Raw genomic sequence first — 16,571 nt, 5'->3', positions numbered from 1 at the left:
GGATGTGGCTGGATCCAGTGCCAGCCTGTCCCAGAGCCCTGAGACGCTCATCTGCTCCAGGTGATGCTGTGGGAGCCACAGACAACGAAGCTTTGGAAGCCACCCATAGTCACCCTTGGAGCATATCATGGAGTGGCTCCAGTCCCGCTCTGCCAGATCCTTTGTGTGCCATGGAAATACAGAGCTGAGGGGCTGCTGCAGCCCCTTGGAGGCTCAGCCATGCAACAATGTGAGTGGGGCTGTTCCCCTTCCCTGTCCCAGGGCATATCCTGGCTTTGTGAGTTCGTTGGGACATTGCTCTCCCTGCCATCCTCTTGGGATGCCTAGCTCCCAGAGCTGAGGCTTGGCTGTGGAGCATTCCCTGGTGGAGAGTCAGCTGGCAGGTGAGGCTCTGGGAGTTTCAGGAAGCCTCTGCTATGTCTGAGCCAGGTGAGAGGGTGCAGGGCTAGAGGCTGTAGGAGGGTGATGACTTTAGGATGATTTGGGGTGTAGGGCTACCCCTGCAGCATCAGAGAGTGGGGCCGCCCCGTCTGCTGAGGAGCTCCTCATCCCTGACTCAGGGGAATGCACTTCCAAGGAAAAGGGCTGGGATTTCGGTAAACCTGTTTGCCTGGTAGGTGAGGGAGGATGAGTGGCAGGGGATCTCCTGGCCTGCGGTGACATCATCCCCAAAACAGGCATCTCTGATGGGTGCTGCCCGCAGAAAACTAACTTTGTTCATCCACACACCCAGAGCCGGGCACTCTGCGGGATGCCTGGAGCAGGCTGGCCACGAGGTGGACAAGGACATGTCCCTGCCTCCCGGTGCCCCTGCAGCGCCTGGAGCCGTGCTGCTTCCGCTGCTGGTGCTGCCCACTCGTCCCCTACCCTGGCCCTGCCGCTGCATTCCCGTCCAAGCAGGGCCCAAAGGGGTTTCAGCGCTGATCGGGGGCCGCTGCTCCTGCCCTGGGGAGCGGGAGAGGCCTCTGTTGTCTGCCGGTTACCGGGGCAGGGTGGGATGCGGGCGGGGGGAAGCCCCGCCAGCGGAGGCGGCTGCTGGCGGTGACTAAGGCTCACGTGTGACGGGGAGCGGGGGAGCAGCAGCTCCAAGGCCTCTCGAACAGCTGAGGTGGGGCTCGGAAACGGGAAATCGGTGTCTTTTTGGGGTGCCTGAGGCTGGGGCAGCCGGTCCGGGTGGTGCTGGCTGTGCATCGCGGTGCTGCTCGGGGCGGGGCGTGTTTGCTGCGGGGCCAGCGCTTCCCGCGTGACCGGAGCATCGTAAAATGTGTGTGCGAGCCCCAAAATCTGGGAGAGCAGGGGCTGGAGGCGGGCGAATGGCTGAGCAGATCTGGGGGATGCTGAGCGCTGCGGGGACAGGCCCGAGGCGGGAGTGACGGGTGCAGGGTCCCAGCCGCGGCTGCGGGAGGAGCGGCGCCGGCTCGGGGCTGCGGGGCCGCGTCTGGAGCCGGGGCGAGGCGGAGCATCCCCCGGCCGCTCCCCCCGGCCGGGGCCGCGGGGCCGGGGCGGGGAGCGCCGAGCGTCCTCCCCCGCGGGCCGGGGGGAGCGGGGCTGGGCCAGCCCCTGCGCCTGCCGCGCCATGGAGCGGAGCTGCGCCGGGCGGGAGCCGCAGCCCCGGCCCCAGCCCCAGCCCCTCGGTAAGGATCCGCGGCGGCAGCGGCGCCGGTACCGGCTCCGGGGGGTGCCCGGTCCCCCTCCCGCACCGCGGGGCCGCAGGGGGTGGGGGTGCAGGATGCGGCCCGGGGCTGCGTGATGCGGCCCGGGGGTGCGGGGTCTGTCGGGGGTGCGGGATGCGGCCCGCCGTGCCGGCGGAGATGCGGCGGCGGGGTCCGCGGAATGCAGCGGAGCGGGGCGGCGGCCCGGGGAGGAGGTGGAGGAGCCGGGGGGGCGAGGGGGGGGAAACGCATTGCCGGGGCCGGGGCGGCTTCCCGGGAGGGACAAAGCCCGGGCACGGCCCTTCCATCTTGGGGAGGGCCGGAGCGGCCCCGGCCCCGCCGCCGGGGGGGGTGCAGCGGGACTGCCCTTGGGAAGCCCCGGGGCTGGCGGCGCCGGCGCCGCCCCGGCTCGTCCCCGCCGGCCGGTGGGCGATGCCCCCTGTGGGTGGCACCCGCTGCCCCCCGCCCGCCGGGGCCGCCCCCTCCCCGCCGCGTGGACTCGCGGCTCGTCCCGGCAGGGCCGGTCCCGCTGCCCCGGGATGAACCGGGGAGGGCGGCGGCGGGGCCGCGCTCGGGGCCGGAGCCGGGGTTGGCGCTGCCTTTCGGAGCTCCAGCGCAGCGCTCGCTGTGACTAAGCAGAGCTCCGCGGAGCCGCTTCCCACCGCGGGAGGAAGAGGAGAGGCGGCTCCCCTCCCCCTCGGCCCCAGTGCTCCATCGCCCGGGCCCGCGGACGGGGAGGGATGGCTGCGGCTCCCGGCGATGCTGAAAACCGGCGGCTCCCGCACCAGCCGGCCGCGGGTCCTGCCATCGCTGCCCGAACGACGCGTCCTGCGCCAGACATGTTGTCTGAGTCCCGCTGTCTGCCCCCGCCGCCTTCCCGCCCGCTGTGGCCTGCCCACTCGATGCTCTGGCGGCCCGGGGACCAGGGCTGGCTGCTCTCGGCCAGCCTGTGGGTCACTGGCTGCTCTTCTGTGAGCATAGAACGGTGCTGAAGGAGCACGGGCGGTTTTGCACCATGTCCTCCTTCAGGGACCATCCCTGACCTGTCCCGTGTGGGTGACCTGCATGACTGGGCAGCCCGGGCTGCTTCCTGTCCTGCTGCCTAAAGCGGGTCGGAGCCACCAGCAGGGACAGGATTTCACTCAAGGGGCCGGGACCCACCATGTGTGGGGCAGCCAGTGGCACTGGAGGCCAGAAACTCCTGAAGGGCAGCCAGGGCAGGGTGTGACCTGCGGAGCTGCCCAGGTGGGCAGAGGGATGCAGTGTACAGAGGGACGAGTACCAAGGCAGGGAGCAGGCAGAGGTTTGTCCTTATCCAGGTTTCCCCTAGCTTCTCCAGCCCTTCTCCCTTGGCATGGAGGCGAGGGAGGGCGAGCTGGTTGCCCGCCAGTGCCTGTGTTTGGGAGCAGCAGCTCAGGAGTTCTCCCAGCGCGGGAGCCGCTGCTGCGAAACCGTCAGAGCAACGTGATGCGACGTGCAGAGTGGTGATGTGACAGTCCCGTGGTGCCATGTCCAAAATAGTTAGCACAGCTCTCGCTCCTTGGAGGGCTCTGAGCAGGGTCGGGCAGCCCCACAGGCAGCCTGCTGGGAACAGAGCTGGATCCTGCATGGCCCCAGCCCCGGTAGGTGCCACATCCATGTTGTGAGGCACAGGACCTGTTTTTGGGGGTATTGACCTGCTCTCCAAGGGGCTGGATGCTGGCAGGCACAGAGCCCCATGCCCTGCCTTCCAGCCAGGTTTCTGTTTCCAGCATGATGCTAGCAGACAGGTTTTCAGGAGCGCGCCTGGGCTGGCTGCCCTGGGCACTGGTGGCGCCGCACGGGTCGCCCCAAGGACGAGGGCACCTCCTGTCGCCACTGCCAGCGTGCCAGATGGATGGTGGGCAGGTGTTCCTGCCCCTGCCCTCGGGCTGGTTGGGCTTGCACTGTGACCACAATCACGGTTTGCTGTGGGGGTGTTGGGGCAGCAGCAGCTCCAGCTCTTTCCTTCACATGTGTTTTAAACCCTGGAAACCCTCTGGCTCTGGCCTTGCTCTCGCCACGAGATCCCAAGTTCCCCTTGCTGCTCTCCAGCTCGGCATGTCACTGCTGGCTCGGCAGTGCCACAGGAGCTCAGTGACCCCTGCCCTGGCCCAGGGGCTGGTGCAGTTCCCCCATGGCTGCCCCCCATACCCCTATCCCAGAGCCTTGGCAGGACACGAGCCCTGGGAAGGGAGGCTGGATATGCTCTTTCTCCTGCCTGGCACCTGGCTGTGCCCTCACAGGGGCCCTGCTGCCTGTCCTCTCCTGCCCTGCTCCAGCCTGTCCCCAGAGGCCTGTCCCCCGGAGCGGGGCTCTGGGCAGTGGTGGGGCACGGTGGCTGAAGCCCAGCAGCTGCCAGCTGTGTTTCACTGGCTCCAAGGTGGCGGGGAGAGGAGCCAGCCGTGGGTGACAGTGCCCATGTGCCTGGGGACAGGCTGCAAGTGGCTGTCCCTGTTGAGGACAGGGTGTCATTGCTGATGGCGGCTGCCAGGATGGTACTGGCCACCCCTAAGGCGGGGGCTGCTGGCATTGCCCGTATCTCCCTGCCCAGGCATGTGAGCCAGGACTGAGGGTGTGTGTCAGTGCTGTGCCTGCAGGCAGGACATAGTGGGGACGGGTTGGGAATGTGCTGTGGACGTTCCAGGGATGTGTCAGGAGCACTTGCTCACTGTCCCTGTCATCCAGGTGTGAGGGTTGCTGCAGCACACAGGAATCCCAGGAGCTGGGTGGGACAGGGCAAGGCTCAGCCCAAGGCACATCTGAGTGTTGAGGTAGGGGTGGGATCAGGGGCAGCACTGGGGCTTGGAGCATCCCGGTGCATCCCACAGTGCTCTGGTGGCCTCAGGCAGAGTGGACACCAGCACCCACAGAGCTATCCCTGCTCTGTGGCCACGGCTGCCTTCCTGCCCTGCACCAGGACCTGCTGGCAAGGAGAGACCCAGGGGCTCATCCCCATGGGGCTGCTATCCAGGCAGGGGAGGCAGCTGGGAGCAGCTGCACCAGGGAGGGCCTGAGGGTGTATTGCACACACGGATGTCCCCAGGGCTGTGGGGAGCAGCCCTGCAGGGCCAGCAGTGGCTCTTTGGGCTGGCCTCAGGGTCTTGTCCTTGGCACAGCAGGGACTGCTGCAATGGCCAGGGTGGCTGGGCACTGTGACACCAGCACCTTTGGATGGCTTTCCACTGCTCAGCAATGACCTCCAGTGCACCATCAGCCCTGCTGATGCCCCCTGCCCCGCTGGGCGCTGCACATGGAGCAGCCTGTGGCTGCCCTGGGTGTGCTGCAGAGCGGGAACACAAGGATACGGAGCTGAGGGGAGCTGAGGTGACATCGGGCGGGTGCCCCCCCGTCCTTTTGGGCAGTGCCCTGCAGGGACAGTTAACGAGGGCCGCTGGTCCGAGCAGCGCCCGCGGGCCTCGATGTGCTCTCGCTTCACGGCACAGGGATCTGCCTGCGCCTGGCTGAGCATCCCTGGCCATGTGCCGGCCAAGGAACCGCGCTGCACCGGGCACTGCCGGGTGGAGGTGCCGCTGGCGCTCGGGGGCACGGGCACCAGTGCCAAAGGGACCCACGGGAGGAGCAGGACGGGCCGGGTGATGCGGCGTCGAGGGCAGCACCGCGCCCTGTGCTGGGCATGGCACCGTGCCGGTGGCAGCAGCGGGGCCGGTGCCATGGGGCTGGGTGCTGCAGGGCGGCCGTGCCTGCGTGTCTGGGGGGACGGGAGCTAATCCGTGTGGAATGCCCCGGCCGGGGGAGAGGGGACGCCCGCGCCGCCTGGGCGCAGGCAGCGTTGGGTTTCAGGGCAGCTGCCGTGCTGGAGCAGCGACAGGGACAGATGGCGGCAGGGCTGGCCCTGCCCCACCTTGGGGGGCTTGGCTGGGCCTGGAGGTCCTGGCTGTGCCCACAGCCCTGCCCTGGCCACAGGTGCTGTTGTCTCTCTGGCCAGTGGGGCAGGGCAGATCCTGCCCAGGGCTCTGTGCCTGGCTGTGTGGAGTGGCAGGAGGCACCCACTGTCCCCTGCCAGTGCTCCCCACATGTCCAGGGCTCTGTGAGGTATTTCCATCTGCTCAGAGGATCAGCCTGGCCTTGATGCTTTCACACCCTGTGGGCAGCACTTGGCTCTGCCACCACAGTGGTCCCAGGGTCACTCCTCCCAGCTGGTACACACGTAGTAACACTGCAGGTGCCATCCTGGGATCTGACACCTGGGGGCTGCCAAGCCCTGCTGCCTGTGGTTGCCCATCTGAGGCAGCCCTGGGGGGACAGAGCAGGGTACCCCCCAGTCCCAGCTCCTCATCAGACCGATGGCTGCCTCGCCGGGCGCAGCGCTGGGGACATGGGATGTGCAGGACTGGGGCCAGGGGATGGGCTGGCTTCCTGCAGCACAAAATACCCGGAAAGTCTGCGGGGGGGCCGGGGCTGCCTGTGTCCCCACGGAGTCCAGGGTGGGGGAACCCTGTTGGCACAGCCCTAGCCTGGGGGGCTGCAGCAATACCCCCCAGCCCCTCTCCGGGGACCAGGGGACCTGGGGTGTGCCCATGCTGTCAGTGCAGGGGGCTGGCAATGACTCTTTGGGTAGCCTGGGCTGACCCTGGCTTGGAGCACTCCGGCATGGGGTGGGTGAGGAGCTGTAGGATGGGTGAGGACGGCGCCGGCTGTGTTTGCAGAGCCCACACTTTGCCCCTCACTGAGGGTTGTGGAGAGCTCTGCAAACACGGCTGAGCCAGCGTGTGACATCGGCTGGTGGTGGCTGCTGGTCACTGGGATTCTGCCATCCCCCCCTGGAGCCAGGGGCTCACTGCAGCAGTGTCCATGGGGCTGGAGCTGTGTGTCCTGGGGTGGGTCTGGCATCATTCTGGCCAGGACTAACAGTGCTGCCATTGCACAGGGGTTGGAGTTGGGATCCTGGCAAGTACTGAAGGGTTTGTTTGCAGAGGGCTGATAATGGGGGCCGGGGGAGTCACCACCACTGTTGTCACTGTGGACACTTCCAACACCACTTCTACAGAGGTGGCATGGCATTGCCAGGCGCTGGCACCGCGCTGGGCTGTGCTCAGTGCTCCCTCAGGGTGCCCAGGGGTCATCCAGAACGGGGGACATCCCCCGGGCTGCCCCACGGCCGGCCCCACGCGGGGAGGGGGCTCTGTCTGGCAGCCTGGTGTGCATTCCTGGGCCATGAGTTCATGGCTGCGGGTCCGTGGGGGCCACGGGCTGTCATGGTGACGTCAGGCCACGGCCCGCGCCCATCCTGCCTCCGGCTGTGCCGCGGAAGCGCTCGACGTCCTCGTCCCCCTGGGGGAGTGGCAGGGGAGTGTGTGGGTCCCTGTGCCCGTGGAGAGTCTCTGGCCCCGTGTCCCCCCACGGCAGGGCCAGGCGGCAGCTGCCAGGGGATGAAGGGCAGCTTTGTGGCGGCAGTGCCTGGCGGAGCCCGGCTGTCCCTCTGTGCATTGTGCACCCAGCGCCTGGCACCCGCTGCGGGTGCCCCCCAGGATTGGGGCAGCAGCAGCAGCAGCAGGGCTGAGGTGGGGTCCCACTGCCCTCCCCGGCCTTGCTCCTGAGGGCTGTGTTTGGGGGGACAGGGCTGTGTCCCCTGAAGGCTGTGTTTGGGGCGGATGGGTCTTCCACAGGTTTCCCCAGCTGAGTGACCCTGTGTTCTTCTCTGTCCCTCTTGCAGGGAAGCCACCATCCCCGATGGGAGACAGCGTCCCCCCACCCTCCGTGCCACCCCCTAAGCCTGGGGGTGCCCTGCAGGGAGAGCGCAGCTTCCCCCAGCATGACCGACCCGGCCCTCCAGATGTCATCCCCTCGGAAAAGACCGTCCCACCCGTCCCTGCAGCCATCACTCCCTCTGAGAAGATTGTCTCGCCCGTCCCTGCAGCCGTGCCCCCCTCCCGGCAGCCCGTGTGCCCCCCGGCCGTGATGCCCCCCTCTGAGAGCAGCCCCCCGCAGCGTGACCGACCCGGCCCTCCAGCTGTGGCACTGCCAGGACAGCCTGTGTCCCCCAGCCCTGCCACTGTGGTCCCCTCAGCACAGAGCGTCCCCCCCCGGGGTGACCAGTCCCCCCCCGGACCCCCCAAGCCACCTGGGATGGAGCACCCCAAAGAAGAGGCGTTGTCCCACCCCACGGGCCAGCCTGTCCCTGCCCACGCTGCCGCCCCTTGCTCCGCCGAGACGCTGCCCCACGGGAGCCAGCCGCCAGCCCCAGCTGCCACCGAGGGGGCCCCTCCTGATGCCAAGAGCTCCCTGGGTGCCACAGCCGGGCCCTCAAAGGATGTGAGCCCCCGGAGCAGCCGCCCCTCGCCATCTCCTGCCGCCAGCCCCCGGCCCAAGCAAGGTGGGTGTCAGGAGGTTGTGGTGCTCCAGTGGGCAGCAATCGATGCCTGGTGGGGTCAGGCATTACCCTGATGGTGTTTCCCCTCTGCAGATGCCCAGAAAGCCCAGGCAAGGCACAAGCAGGCGAAGGAGCGGCGCGAGGAACGGGCCAAGTACCTGGGTATGGGGCTGGGAGAGAAAGTGGATGGGGGGAGGCAGGGGCTAAGGAGCTTTGCTGGGTCATGGGCAATCCCATTAGCTGTGGTGAGCTGAGCCTGGGTGTGAACTGCAGTGCTGGCAGCTCTGCCCACCAGGCACACCACTGATTCCCTGGCACACCACTGACCCCTGGGCACACTGCTGTCCCCCGGGCACACTGCTGACCCCCAGGCACACCGCTGACCCCCGGGCACACCGCTGACCTCCGGGCACACCGCTGACCCCTGGGCACACTGCTGTCCCTCGGGCACACCACTGACCCTTGGACACACCACTGACCCCCAGGCACACTGCTGACCCCCAGGCACGCTGCTGACCCCCAGGCACGCTGCTGACCCCCCAGCACACACTGTTGCTCCCTGGTTTGGATGCTCCCCGGGTCTGTGCAGGTGCCACCAGCCCTGGTCCCCAGCTCTGCCGTGTGCAGGCAGCCCCACAGTGGCTCGGGGCAGCAGGCGAGCAGGGCCCCTGCGCTGAGCATGGGGCCTCCTTGTCCCCGCGCTCTTTCCACCCTCATTCCCCCATTGTTCACCGCGCGGCTCGGCGGGCTCCCGGCGGGCTCCCGGCCTTCCTTTTGTCCTGGCCCAAACCCCTCCCTCGCCGGCCGGCCCTGATGCTGCCTGCCCTGCCTGCCCCGCGTGCCCCGGCCACAGCCAGCCCGTGGCCCCACGCCACCGGCATGGGCACGCGGTCCCAGCACGGGGCTGCCCCGGGCTGTGCCTCCGGTGCCACCCCGCTGCCCCCCACAGCTGCCAAGCGGGTGCTGTGGCTGGAGAAGGAGGAGAAGGCGCGGCTGCTGCGGGAGAAGCAGCTGGAGGAGCGGCGCAAGCGGCTGGAGGAGCAGCGGCTGCGGGCGGAGAAGCGCCGGGCGGTCCTGGAGGAGCGTCAGAGGCAGAAGCTGGAGAAGAATAAGGTGGGGATGGGGATGGGTATCATGGGGGCAGGGGGCTGGGGTGGCATGTAGGATGCAATCCCTGAGGAGTTCTCATGGCTCCAGCAGCCCTTCAGGAGATGCTTCATGCACCCTTTGGGAGCTGCCCACTGTACCCATGCTCTGCTGCCCCTCCTTCCTGGTGCAGAGCCTGCGCTGTGCCCAGCTTCTCGGCACATGTTCCCTGGCCAGGGCAGGCATCACTGTCCTGTCTCCCTCCAAGCACCCCCATCGCTGCCATGGCCTCATGCTGGAAGGCTCTGGCTGGCCCCAGCCCCGCTCCCTCAGCTGCTGGGCTCAGCCTGTCCCTCTCCCTCGGGCAGGAGCGCTATGAGGCAGCAATCCAGCGGTCGGTCAAGAAGACGTGGGCAGAGATCCGGCAGCAGCGGTGGTCCTGGGCTGGGGCCCTGCACCACGGCTCCCCTGCACACAAGGATGGTGAGTGCTGGGCTGGGCACAGGCACCTGGGGACCCTGTGGCTCTGACAGCCGTGGGGGCAGCCGGGCATCTCTCTGCCAGCCCTCAAACCCACCTCAGCCCCACTTGGTGGGGCATGCTGCCGTCACTCTGGGCTGTGCTGGGGACTGATGGGGTCCCGTGGCTGTTCCCTGCTCCTGTGGGGCTGGGTGTATGCTGGAGGCTGTGTGTCACAGTCTCTGTTCTGCTCAGAGACCTGCCTGGGGGCAGCCCTGGCTGCCTCAGCATGCCATGGCCACGCTGCCAGGTGTCCAGCAGCTGTGAAGAGCACCTGGCCCCAGGAGCTGTGGGGCTGCACGAGGCGTCTGCAGGCTCTGGTTGGGATCTGTGCTGTGGCATGTCCCCTTGTTCCCCAGCTGGGTGGGGGCAGTGCTTGGCCCCTCCAGGTCCAGTATGGAGGTGACCATGGCTGTATGTGTGGCTGCAGAAGCTGGTCCTGCTCCGTGGGAGCTTCTTGGGACCCTGCACGATTCAGCACTTGGACAAGTGGAGGTCTCCACTGTCACCTGACTGCTATGTTGTGCTGGCACGTGCCAGCACTGGCTGGCATGGATGGTGACATAGAGAGTGCTGTGTCCCTAGGAACTGTTTGGCCTTCACTTGCCATGGGGCAGCTGTGGTGGCCCCAGCTGTACCTGGCCAGGCTGTGTACAGGTGTTGTGTTCCTGGCTGTACGTGGCCAGGCTGTGTACAGGTGTTGTGTTCCTGGCTGTACGTGGCCAGGCTGTGTACAGGTATTGTGTTCCTGGCTGTACCTGGCCAGGCTGTGTACAGGTGTTGTGTTCCTGGCTGTACCTGGCCAGGCTGTGTACAGGTGTTGTGTGCCAGGTTGTGTGTACTGGCACCATGTGCCCAGTGCCGTGTGTGTTCAGGTGTTGCGTGCCCGGCTGTACCTGGCTGGGCTGTGTGTACAGGCTCCACATTCTGGGTATGCCTGTCTTGGTGCCATGTGTGCCACTGTGACTCGTGGCACACTCAGGGTGTCTGTGGTGCAGCACCTGGCAGGGTTTGGCAAGGGGATACCTTCCCCTGCCACTTCCCATCGGGATGTGTTGCTGGAGCTGCTGCCAGCTGTCACTCACCAATCTCCCACCTCCACCAACCCTGAGCTTCCCTGGCTGTTTGTCCAGAGGAGCCAGGCAGGGTGGGGAGATCCCAGCTATCTGTGGAGGTGCTGCCAGCCACCAGCACTGTCCTGGCAGTGCCATAGTGACCCAGCACCGGTGTGATGTTGTCTCGTGTCTGTCTGGACCTGCTGCCATCACCCTGCTCCCCCAGGGTGGATGCTCGCCTGGTGCTGCCGAGGTCCCCGGCCACCCACTGCCAATTCCCAGGACTGTATTTGGGAAAATTGTTGTAGTGGGGCTTGGGAGCCGCCCTGGCTCTCTGAGGATGAGATCCCTGCATGATCCCAGCATGACCCTGCAGGGTTCAGACACTGCCATACTGAATGCCAGTGCTGTGTGTCATGTCCCCAGACACCGGTATCTCCTCTGGCCCCACTCTGTGCCGTGTCACTGGATTCCAGCACCTCCTGTCCCATTCTGTGCCGTGTCCCCAGACTCCAGCATCTCCTGTCACGTTCTGTGTTGTGTCCCTGGATTCTAGCATCTCCTGCCCTACTCTGTACCATGTCCCTGGATTCCAGCATCCTACTCCATTCTGTGCTGTGTCCCTGGACTCCAGCATCTCCCCTGGTCCTTCCACTTCTGCCCCAGTGCCCTGGCACGGCCGTGCATGCTGCATGTGGGGGGCCTGGCCCCGGCCCCGGGACCTTAATGCCCTTGTGTCTTTTCCCTCCTCCAGGTGCGAGCCGGTGCTCGGTGTCCGCTGTAAACCTCCCCAAACACGTCGACTCTATAATCAACAAGCGGCTCTCCAAATCCTCCGCCACCCTCTGGAACTCTCCCAGTAGAAGTAAGAGCCCTTTGCGTTTGCCCCAGCGCAGGGGGCACAGCCAGGCCCCCGCCCAGTGCTGGGGACCCCCGATGCCAGGGTCCCCCATCCCCAGCTGCCCGCGGAGAGAGGAGAAGCCGTTTGCTGTTTGGGGGAGGAGGCTGGAACCGGCCGGTGGCTCCTTGAGGCTGTGTGGGATGGGAGGAGAAGGAAGAGGAGGAGGAGGAGGAATGGCTGTGTGGTGGCAGCCCCATGGGGCGCCAGGACAGGGATGGGAGCTTGGCTCCCTGCTCCAGGGCAGCTCCGGTGGGTGCTGGTGCAGCCACAGAGGGGCTGCCTTTCACCTGCCCTCCTGGGGCTGGGCATGGTTACAGTGCCCCCACAGGCTCCTGGGGCTGGGTGCCACAGAGCTCTGTGGCCGTGGTGCTGCAAGGTCATCCTGGCCCTGGGAGCGCTGCCCAGGGCTGCAGCCATGCCAGAGGGATGTGTCCAACAGAGGGATGTGTCCAGTGCCGGGGCTGCTGTTGTGTTTCAGGGTTGCCTGGCGATGGGCGCCTTCCCAGACGGGTATAAATAGCCAGAGCAGCTGACGCCGGTGGCTGTGGTGACGCAGGCAGCTCCCACCGCCCTGTGCTGGGGCTCAGCCCAGGGACAGGCACCTGGGGGCTGTCAGCACTGCCTGGGTGGGAGCAGCATCTCCCTGGGCCTGTGCCAGACCTGCCACCCTGTCCCCCTGCGGCATCCATGGCTCTGTGCTCTCCCCTCCCAGCAGCCGGTGCTGCCCTTGGCCTGATGCCCAGGGGAGAGGGGCAGAGGGGCCCTGTCTCCAGGGGTGGTTCCCATGCGCCGCAGGGTGTTTGGTGACATGCTGCAGGGCAGCCAGTGGCAGCTTGGTGCCCAGCTGAGCCAGCTGCGTGGCCAGTCATTGCCGTCTGTGGGTGCTGTAATCCTGGCCTGGTGATTTAGCATAGCACCTGTGGGATGAGGGCACACTGTGGTGTGCCCCGGGCAGCTGGCATGTGCCAGGGCCTTGCTCACACAGGGCAGGGGCACAGAAGGGTGCCATTGCTGGGCACAAGGAGAGGGCAGAGTGTGGGGGCTGCTGTCACCAGGGTGGCACCTGGCACCACCTGTACACGGTGACTGTGGTGTCTACAGGACACAAGGGCACCGTTGTCGTCATGCCACAGCGCCGTCCACAGGCACCCAGCCGCCCACCCATGGGCATGGCCCTTCATCCTGCTCAGCTGTGTGGGGCCGTGGGGACCCCTCCCCAGCACGGCCAAGCTCTGGGCACTCCTGGAACCGTGCATGCGCCGTGGTATTGCTGCAGACATGCCGCTGCTCCCTCCCAGCGGCGGCTGTGAGGGCAGGACTGGAGTCTGGAGGTTTGTGGTGCACTGATGGCCCCTCTCCCTCCCCAGACCGGAGCTTGCAGCTGAGCCCATGGGAGAGCAGCATCGTGGACCGGCTGATGACGCCCACCCTGTCCTTCCTCGCGCGCAGCCGGAGCGCCGTGACGCTGGCTGGGAACGGCAAGGAGCAGGGTGAGCCCCCAGGGGTCAGGGACACGCGGGTCCTGGCACAGGCAGGGAACCAGGATGAGGGAGCCTGGAGTCAGTGGGCAGCTGGCATTGGTGCCGGCTCCATCCCAACCCTGGTCACTCCTCCCCCAGTGCCCGTGTGCCCCCGCTCAGCCTCCGCCAGCCCCCTCAGCCCCTGCCACAACCACCGCCTGCCGCACCGCTGCTGGGAGCGCCGGAAGGCGGCCGCCGCCAGCCCTGATGTGACGCCGCGCCGCAGGACCGAGCCCTCGCCCGTGAGTGCCACCTCCCAGGGGTGCCAGGGCAGCTGTGGGGCATGGTGTGGCTTCCAGCCAAGCGCAGCACCTGGCGCTGACACCATCTCTGTCTGTCCTTGGCCGGAGCAGAAGAAGAAGGAGAAGAAGGAGAAGGATCGGGAGAATGCCAAGGAGCGCAGCGCCCTGTCCCGTGAGCGCAGCCTCAGGAAGCGGCAGTCACTGCCGGCGGCACAGCCCCGGCTCCTGCCTGCGGCTGACAGCAGGTCAGGACCCCCACCCACCCTGAGGCTTGCCAGCCCCTGACCGCACCCATGGGCTGCACCAGCCCCACTAACACTGTCTCTTGCTCTGTTTGCAGCCCTGGCCCCAAGAACCGTCCCTCATCCCCTGCCGCCCCCAAGAACCGTCCTTCATCCCCTGCCACGCCCAAGAACCGTCCCTCATCCCCTGCCACTCCCAAGAACCGTCCCTCATCCCCTGCCACCCCCAAGGCCCGCCCGGCATCCCCCAGCCCAGCCCTCAGCTCTCCCCACAAGCCGCCCCTGCCTCGAAGCGTCCATTCCTCCCCCAAGGTGCGGGCCAGGGCTCGGGAGGACCGGGGGGAGCAGGAGGGCCAGGCGAAGGCACGGGAGAGGAAGGAGGAGGAGCGGAGTCCGGCACCCCCAGCCCTTCCTGAGCCCCCCAAGGTGCCCGCAGAGCCGACAGCAGGTGGGTACAATGTCGCCAGGGAAGCTGCAGGGCTGGGAGAAGCCAGAGCAGCCCTGACGCTGCCTGCCTCCCCCAGGCCCCCCGGTCCCTGCGGCCCCTGGCCCTGTGCCTGCCAGCCCCCCAGCCAGACCCCCTGCTGGCACCACAGACCGGGAGGAGGCTGCCCGGCTGTTGGCGGAGAAGCGCCGCCAGGCCCGGGAGCAGCGGGAGCGGGAGGAGCGGGAGCGCCGGGAGCAGGAGGAGCAGGAGAGGTGGGTGTTGTCCCCTTGGCCCCCAGCCCCGGGCTCCTGCCGTGCTAAGGGCCCCCTCCCCGCAGGCGGGCGCAGGAGGAGCGGGCGCAGCGGGCGGCCGAGGAGCAGAGCCGGAGGGAGGCCCTGGCACGGCAGCGGGAGGAGGAGCGGCGGCTGCAGGAGGAACGAGAGGCCCAGGAGAGAGCCCGGGCTGAGCGAGAGGAGGTGGAGCGGCTGCAGAGACAGGTGGGGGTGACAGAGTGTGGGGGAAAGGGGCTGCAGGAGGTGGGGGACAAAGGCAGGGATGGAGGAGGAAAGCAGGGGTGTTCTCCTGGGATTCACTCTCCATGGGGGTGAAGGGGTGAGAACCAGCCCAGCCCTTCAAGGCTCAGGGTGGCAGGAGGGAACATGGGGCAGGGCTGTGCTGAGCTGTCCAGGCAGCACATCCCCACAGTCCCTGCCTCATCCCTCTCCCACGTCACATCTCATCCCTTCCTGCCCTCTGTGGCACAGAAGGAAGAGGCCGAGGCGCGGGCACGTGAAGAGGCTGAGCGGCAGCGCCTGGAGCGGGAGAAGCACTTCCAGCGTGAGGAGCAGGAGCGGCTGGAGAGGAAGAAGGTGAGGCTGGGGGGCATCTCCAGGCACGGGGCATGGCAGGTTTTTCCCTGGAAGGGGTCCTGCCTGGCGCCCGGGCAGGTCTGGGTGGTCAGGGCCGTGTGTGAGTCCCTGTGTGACTGCAGCGCCTGGAGGAGATCATGAAGAGGACGCGCAAGTCGGACGCAGCAGACACCAAGGTGGGAGCCTGTCCTCTGTCCTGGGGCACTGGGGACTTGGGCACTTGACAGAGCCCTCCTGCCCCTGCCTGCAGCCCCTCACAGCTCTCCTGTCCCTGCAGAAGAAGGATGACAAGAAGGTGGTGAACGGGAAAGCAGCCGAGCAGGAAGATGTCCCAGGTGTGTGGGCACCCCAGGCTGCTTCCCCCAGCCATGGTCTGGCCCGGGCCGTGGCTGAGCCAGGTTCTGCCATGTCTGCAGGCCGTGAGAAGCACCTGGGGCCAATCCCCAAGGCAGAGGAGCTCCCGGAGACGGAGACCCCAAGCGCAGGGACGCCGGGGGGAACAAAGGGCTTGGTGGGCGAGGGGCTGCAGCCAAGGTGAGCGCGGGGACACTGCGGGGAGCTGGGGATGGCGGGGCCGGGGCTGAGCTCAGCCCTCCCATCCCGCAGCTCCAAGGAGGCAGCAGCCCTGGTGAACGGCGTGCAGCCCGGCAAGCACGAGAACGGCTTCTCGGGCACCGAGGGCTCCAAGGAGCTGCGGGATCTCTCCCACCACGGTGGCAGCCCCGGCAGCATCATCCCCTTCGGCGACAAGGAGCCCTTCCTCAAGCAGGCTGTGGTGAAGCCCCCGCAGGTGACAGGTGAGCAGTGGAAGGGGTGTGGGGGGATGCTGCTATGAGCACCCCAGGCTCACACTGCTCTCCCCTCCCACAGAGGTGCTGTGAGGGCCTGGCTGATGTCCCCAGGGGCCACTGCCCGCGCCCTGACCCCGGCGGCCCACGCAGACCCGTAGCTGTCGTCAGAACACGACCCTCGCTGCTCCTCCCAGGCGCCCGGGGGCTGCAGGGCCCCGGCGAGGACGCCTGGCTCCTCTCTTTGTTCTCGTTTTTATTTCGTTTTGTTGGTTTTTTTTTTTAATTTTAAATATGCACCTTATCAGACTGACAGCCCACCCTCGCAGCCCGCCGGAGCCGCCCCAGACGTGTGGTATAATGATGTAGTTATTTAACTCGCTGGGTACAACGTCTGTGAATACTGTAAATAGAGCCGGCCGGGCGTGGGGATGCTCTGGGGGGCTCGGGGAGGGGAAGCCGTGTCACAGCTCCCGGTCCCCACGTTCCCCCGCATGTCCGTGTGTCCAGTGTCCCCGGGCCCAGCCGGCACCACGCTGCTCTGTGCCCTTGTGACAGTGTTATGCATCCAGACAACCTTTGACAACAATTAAAAGTGGACAATGCCCTCGGCGTGCTTCTCTGTGTCCGGGGAGGGGACTGGGCAAGGCTGGGCTGGGCTGGGCTGGGCAGGGCATAGCAGGGCAGGGCAGGGCAGGGCTGGGCTGGGCTGGGCAGGGCATGGCAGGGCAGGGCAGGGCAGGGCAGGGCATGGCGCTCTTTCGGCCCCCACAGCAGCGGGGCACGCCCCCGGGCCCCCAGCGCTGCCCAGTCCATCGCTTCCCTCCCCGGCGATGGGGGGAAACCTCATCCCGGCGGCTCCACCCGCAAGCAGGGCCCGGTCCCATGGCTACCCCTTCCCTCCCGGGCCCTCAGGAG

The 16,571-nt window shown here is 67.2% G+C and overlaps 1 protein-coding gene across 3 annotated transcripts; it reads left to right on the top strand.

Annotated features, from left to right (window-relative positions):
• Positions 1-1,479: 1,479 nt before the first annotated feature.
• On the top strand, positions 1,480-16,265 carry MAP7D1 (MAP7 domain containing 1). Of its 3 annotated transcripts, none has more exons than XM_084222832.1 (18): positions 1,480-1,634; positions 7,348-8,007; positions 8,098-8,166; positions 8,954-9,117; positions 9,459-9,573; positions 11,419-11,529; positions 12,933-13,055; positions 13,185-13,327; positions 13,439-13,572; positions 13,668-14,017; positions 14,094-14,268; positions 14,334-14,493; positions 14,761-14,865; positions 14,988-15,041; positions 15,143-15,200; positions 15,282-15,399; positions 15,472-15,662; positions 15,736-16,265. In XM_084222832.1, the coding sequence occupies exons 1-18, from the start codon at positions 1,577-1,579 to the stop codon at positions 15,744-15,746; spliced, it is 2,799 nt and encodes a 932-aa protein (XP_084078958.1). In that variant the 5' UTR covers positions 1,480-1,576; the 3' UTR covers positions 15,747-16,265. The 3 variants fall into 3 exon arrangements, with proteins under 3 accessions (XP_084078958.1, XP_084078957.1, XP_084078959.1); XM_084222831.1 differs by having other exon boundaries at positions 15,116-15,200; XM_084222833.1 differs by lacking the exon at positions 11,419-11,529 and having other exon boundaries at positions 15,116-15,200.
• Positions 16,266-16,571: the final 306 nt, after the last annotated feature.

The sequence above is a fragment of the Fringilla coelebs genome (genome assembly GCF_963513975.1).
Source record: "Fringilla coelebs genome assembly, chromosome: 28".
NCBI lineage: Eukaryota > Metazoa > Chordata > Aves > Passeriformes > Fringillidae > Fringilla > Fringilla coelebs.
Note: the sequence above shows the minus strand (reverse complement) of the source record. Positions and strands in the feature narration are given on the sequence as shown.

What these genes read in the sequence shown, in the direction of transcription:
- MAP7D1 (XM_084222831.1), top strand. Translation starts at nt 1,577, where the DNA reads ATGGAGCGGAGCTGCGCCGGGCGGGAGCCGCAGCCCCGGCCCCAGCCC. An exon ending in GAGCAGGAGGAGCAGGAGAG is followed by an intron (nt 14,269 to 14,333) that starts GTGGGTGTTGTC and finishes CCCTCCCCGCAG; the next exon opens with GCGGGCGCAGGAGGAGCGGG. An exon ending in CGGACGCAGCAGACACCAAG is followed by an intron (nt 15,042 to 15,115) that starts GTGGGAGCCTGT and finishes CCCTGCCTGCAG; the next exon opens with CCCCTCACAGCTCTCCTGTC.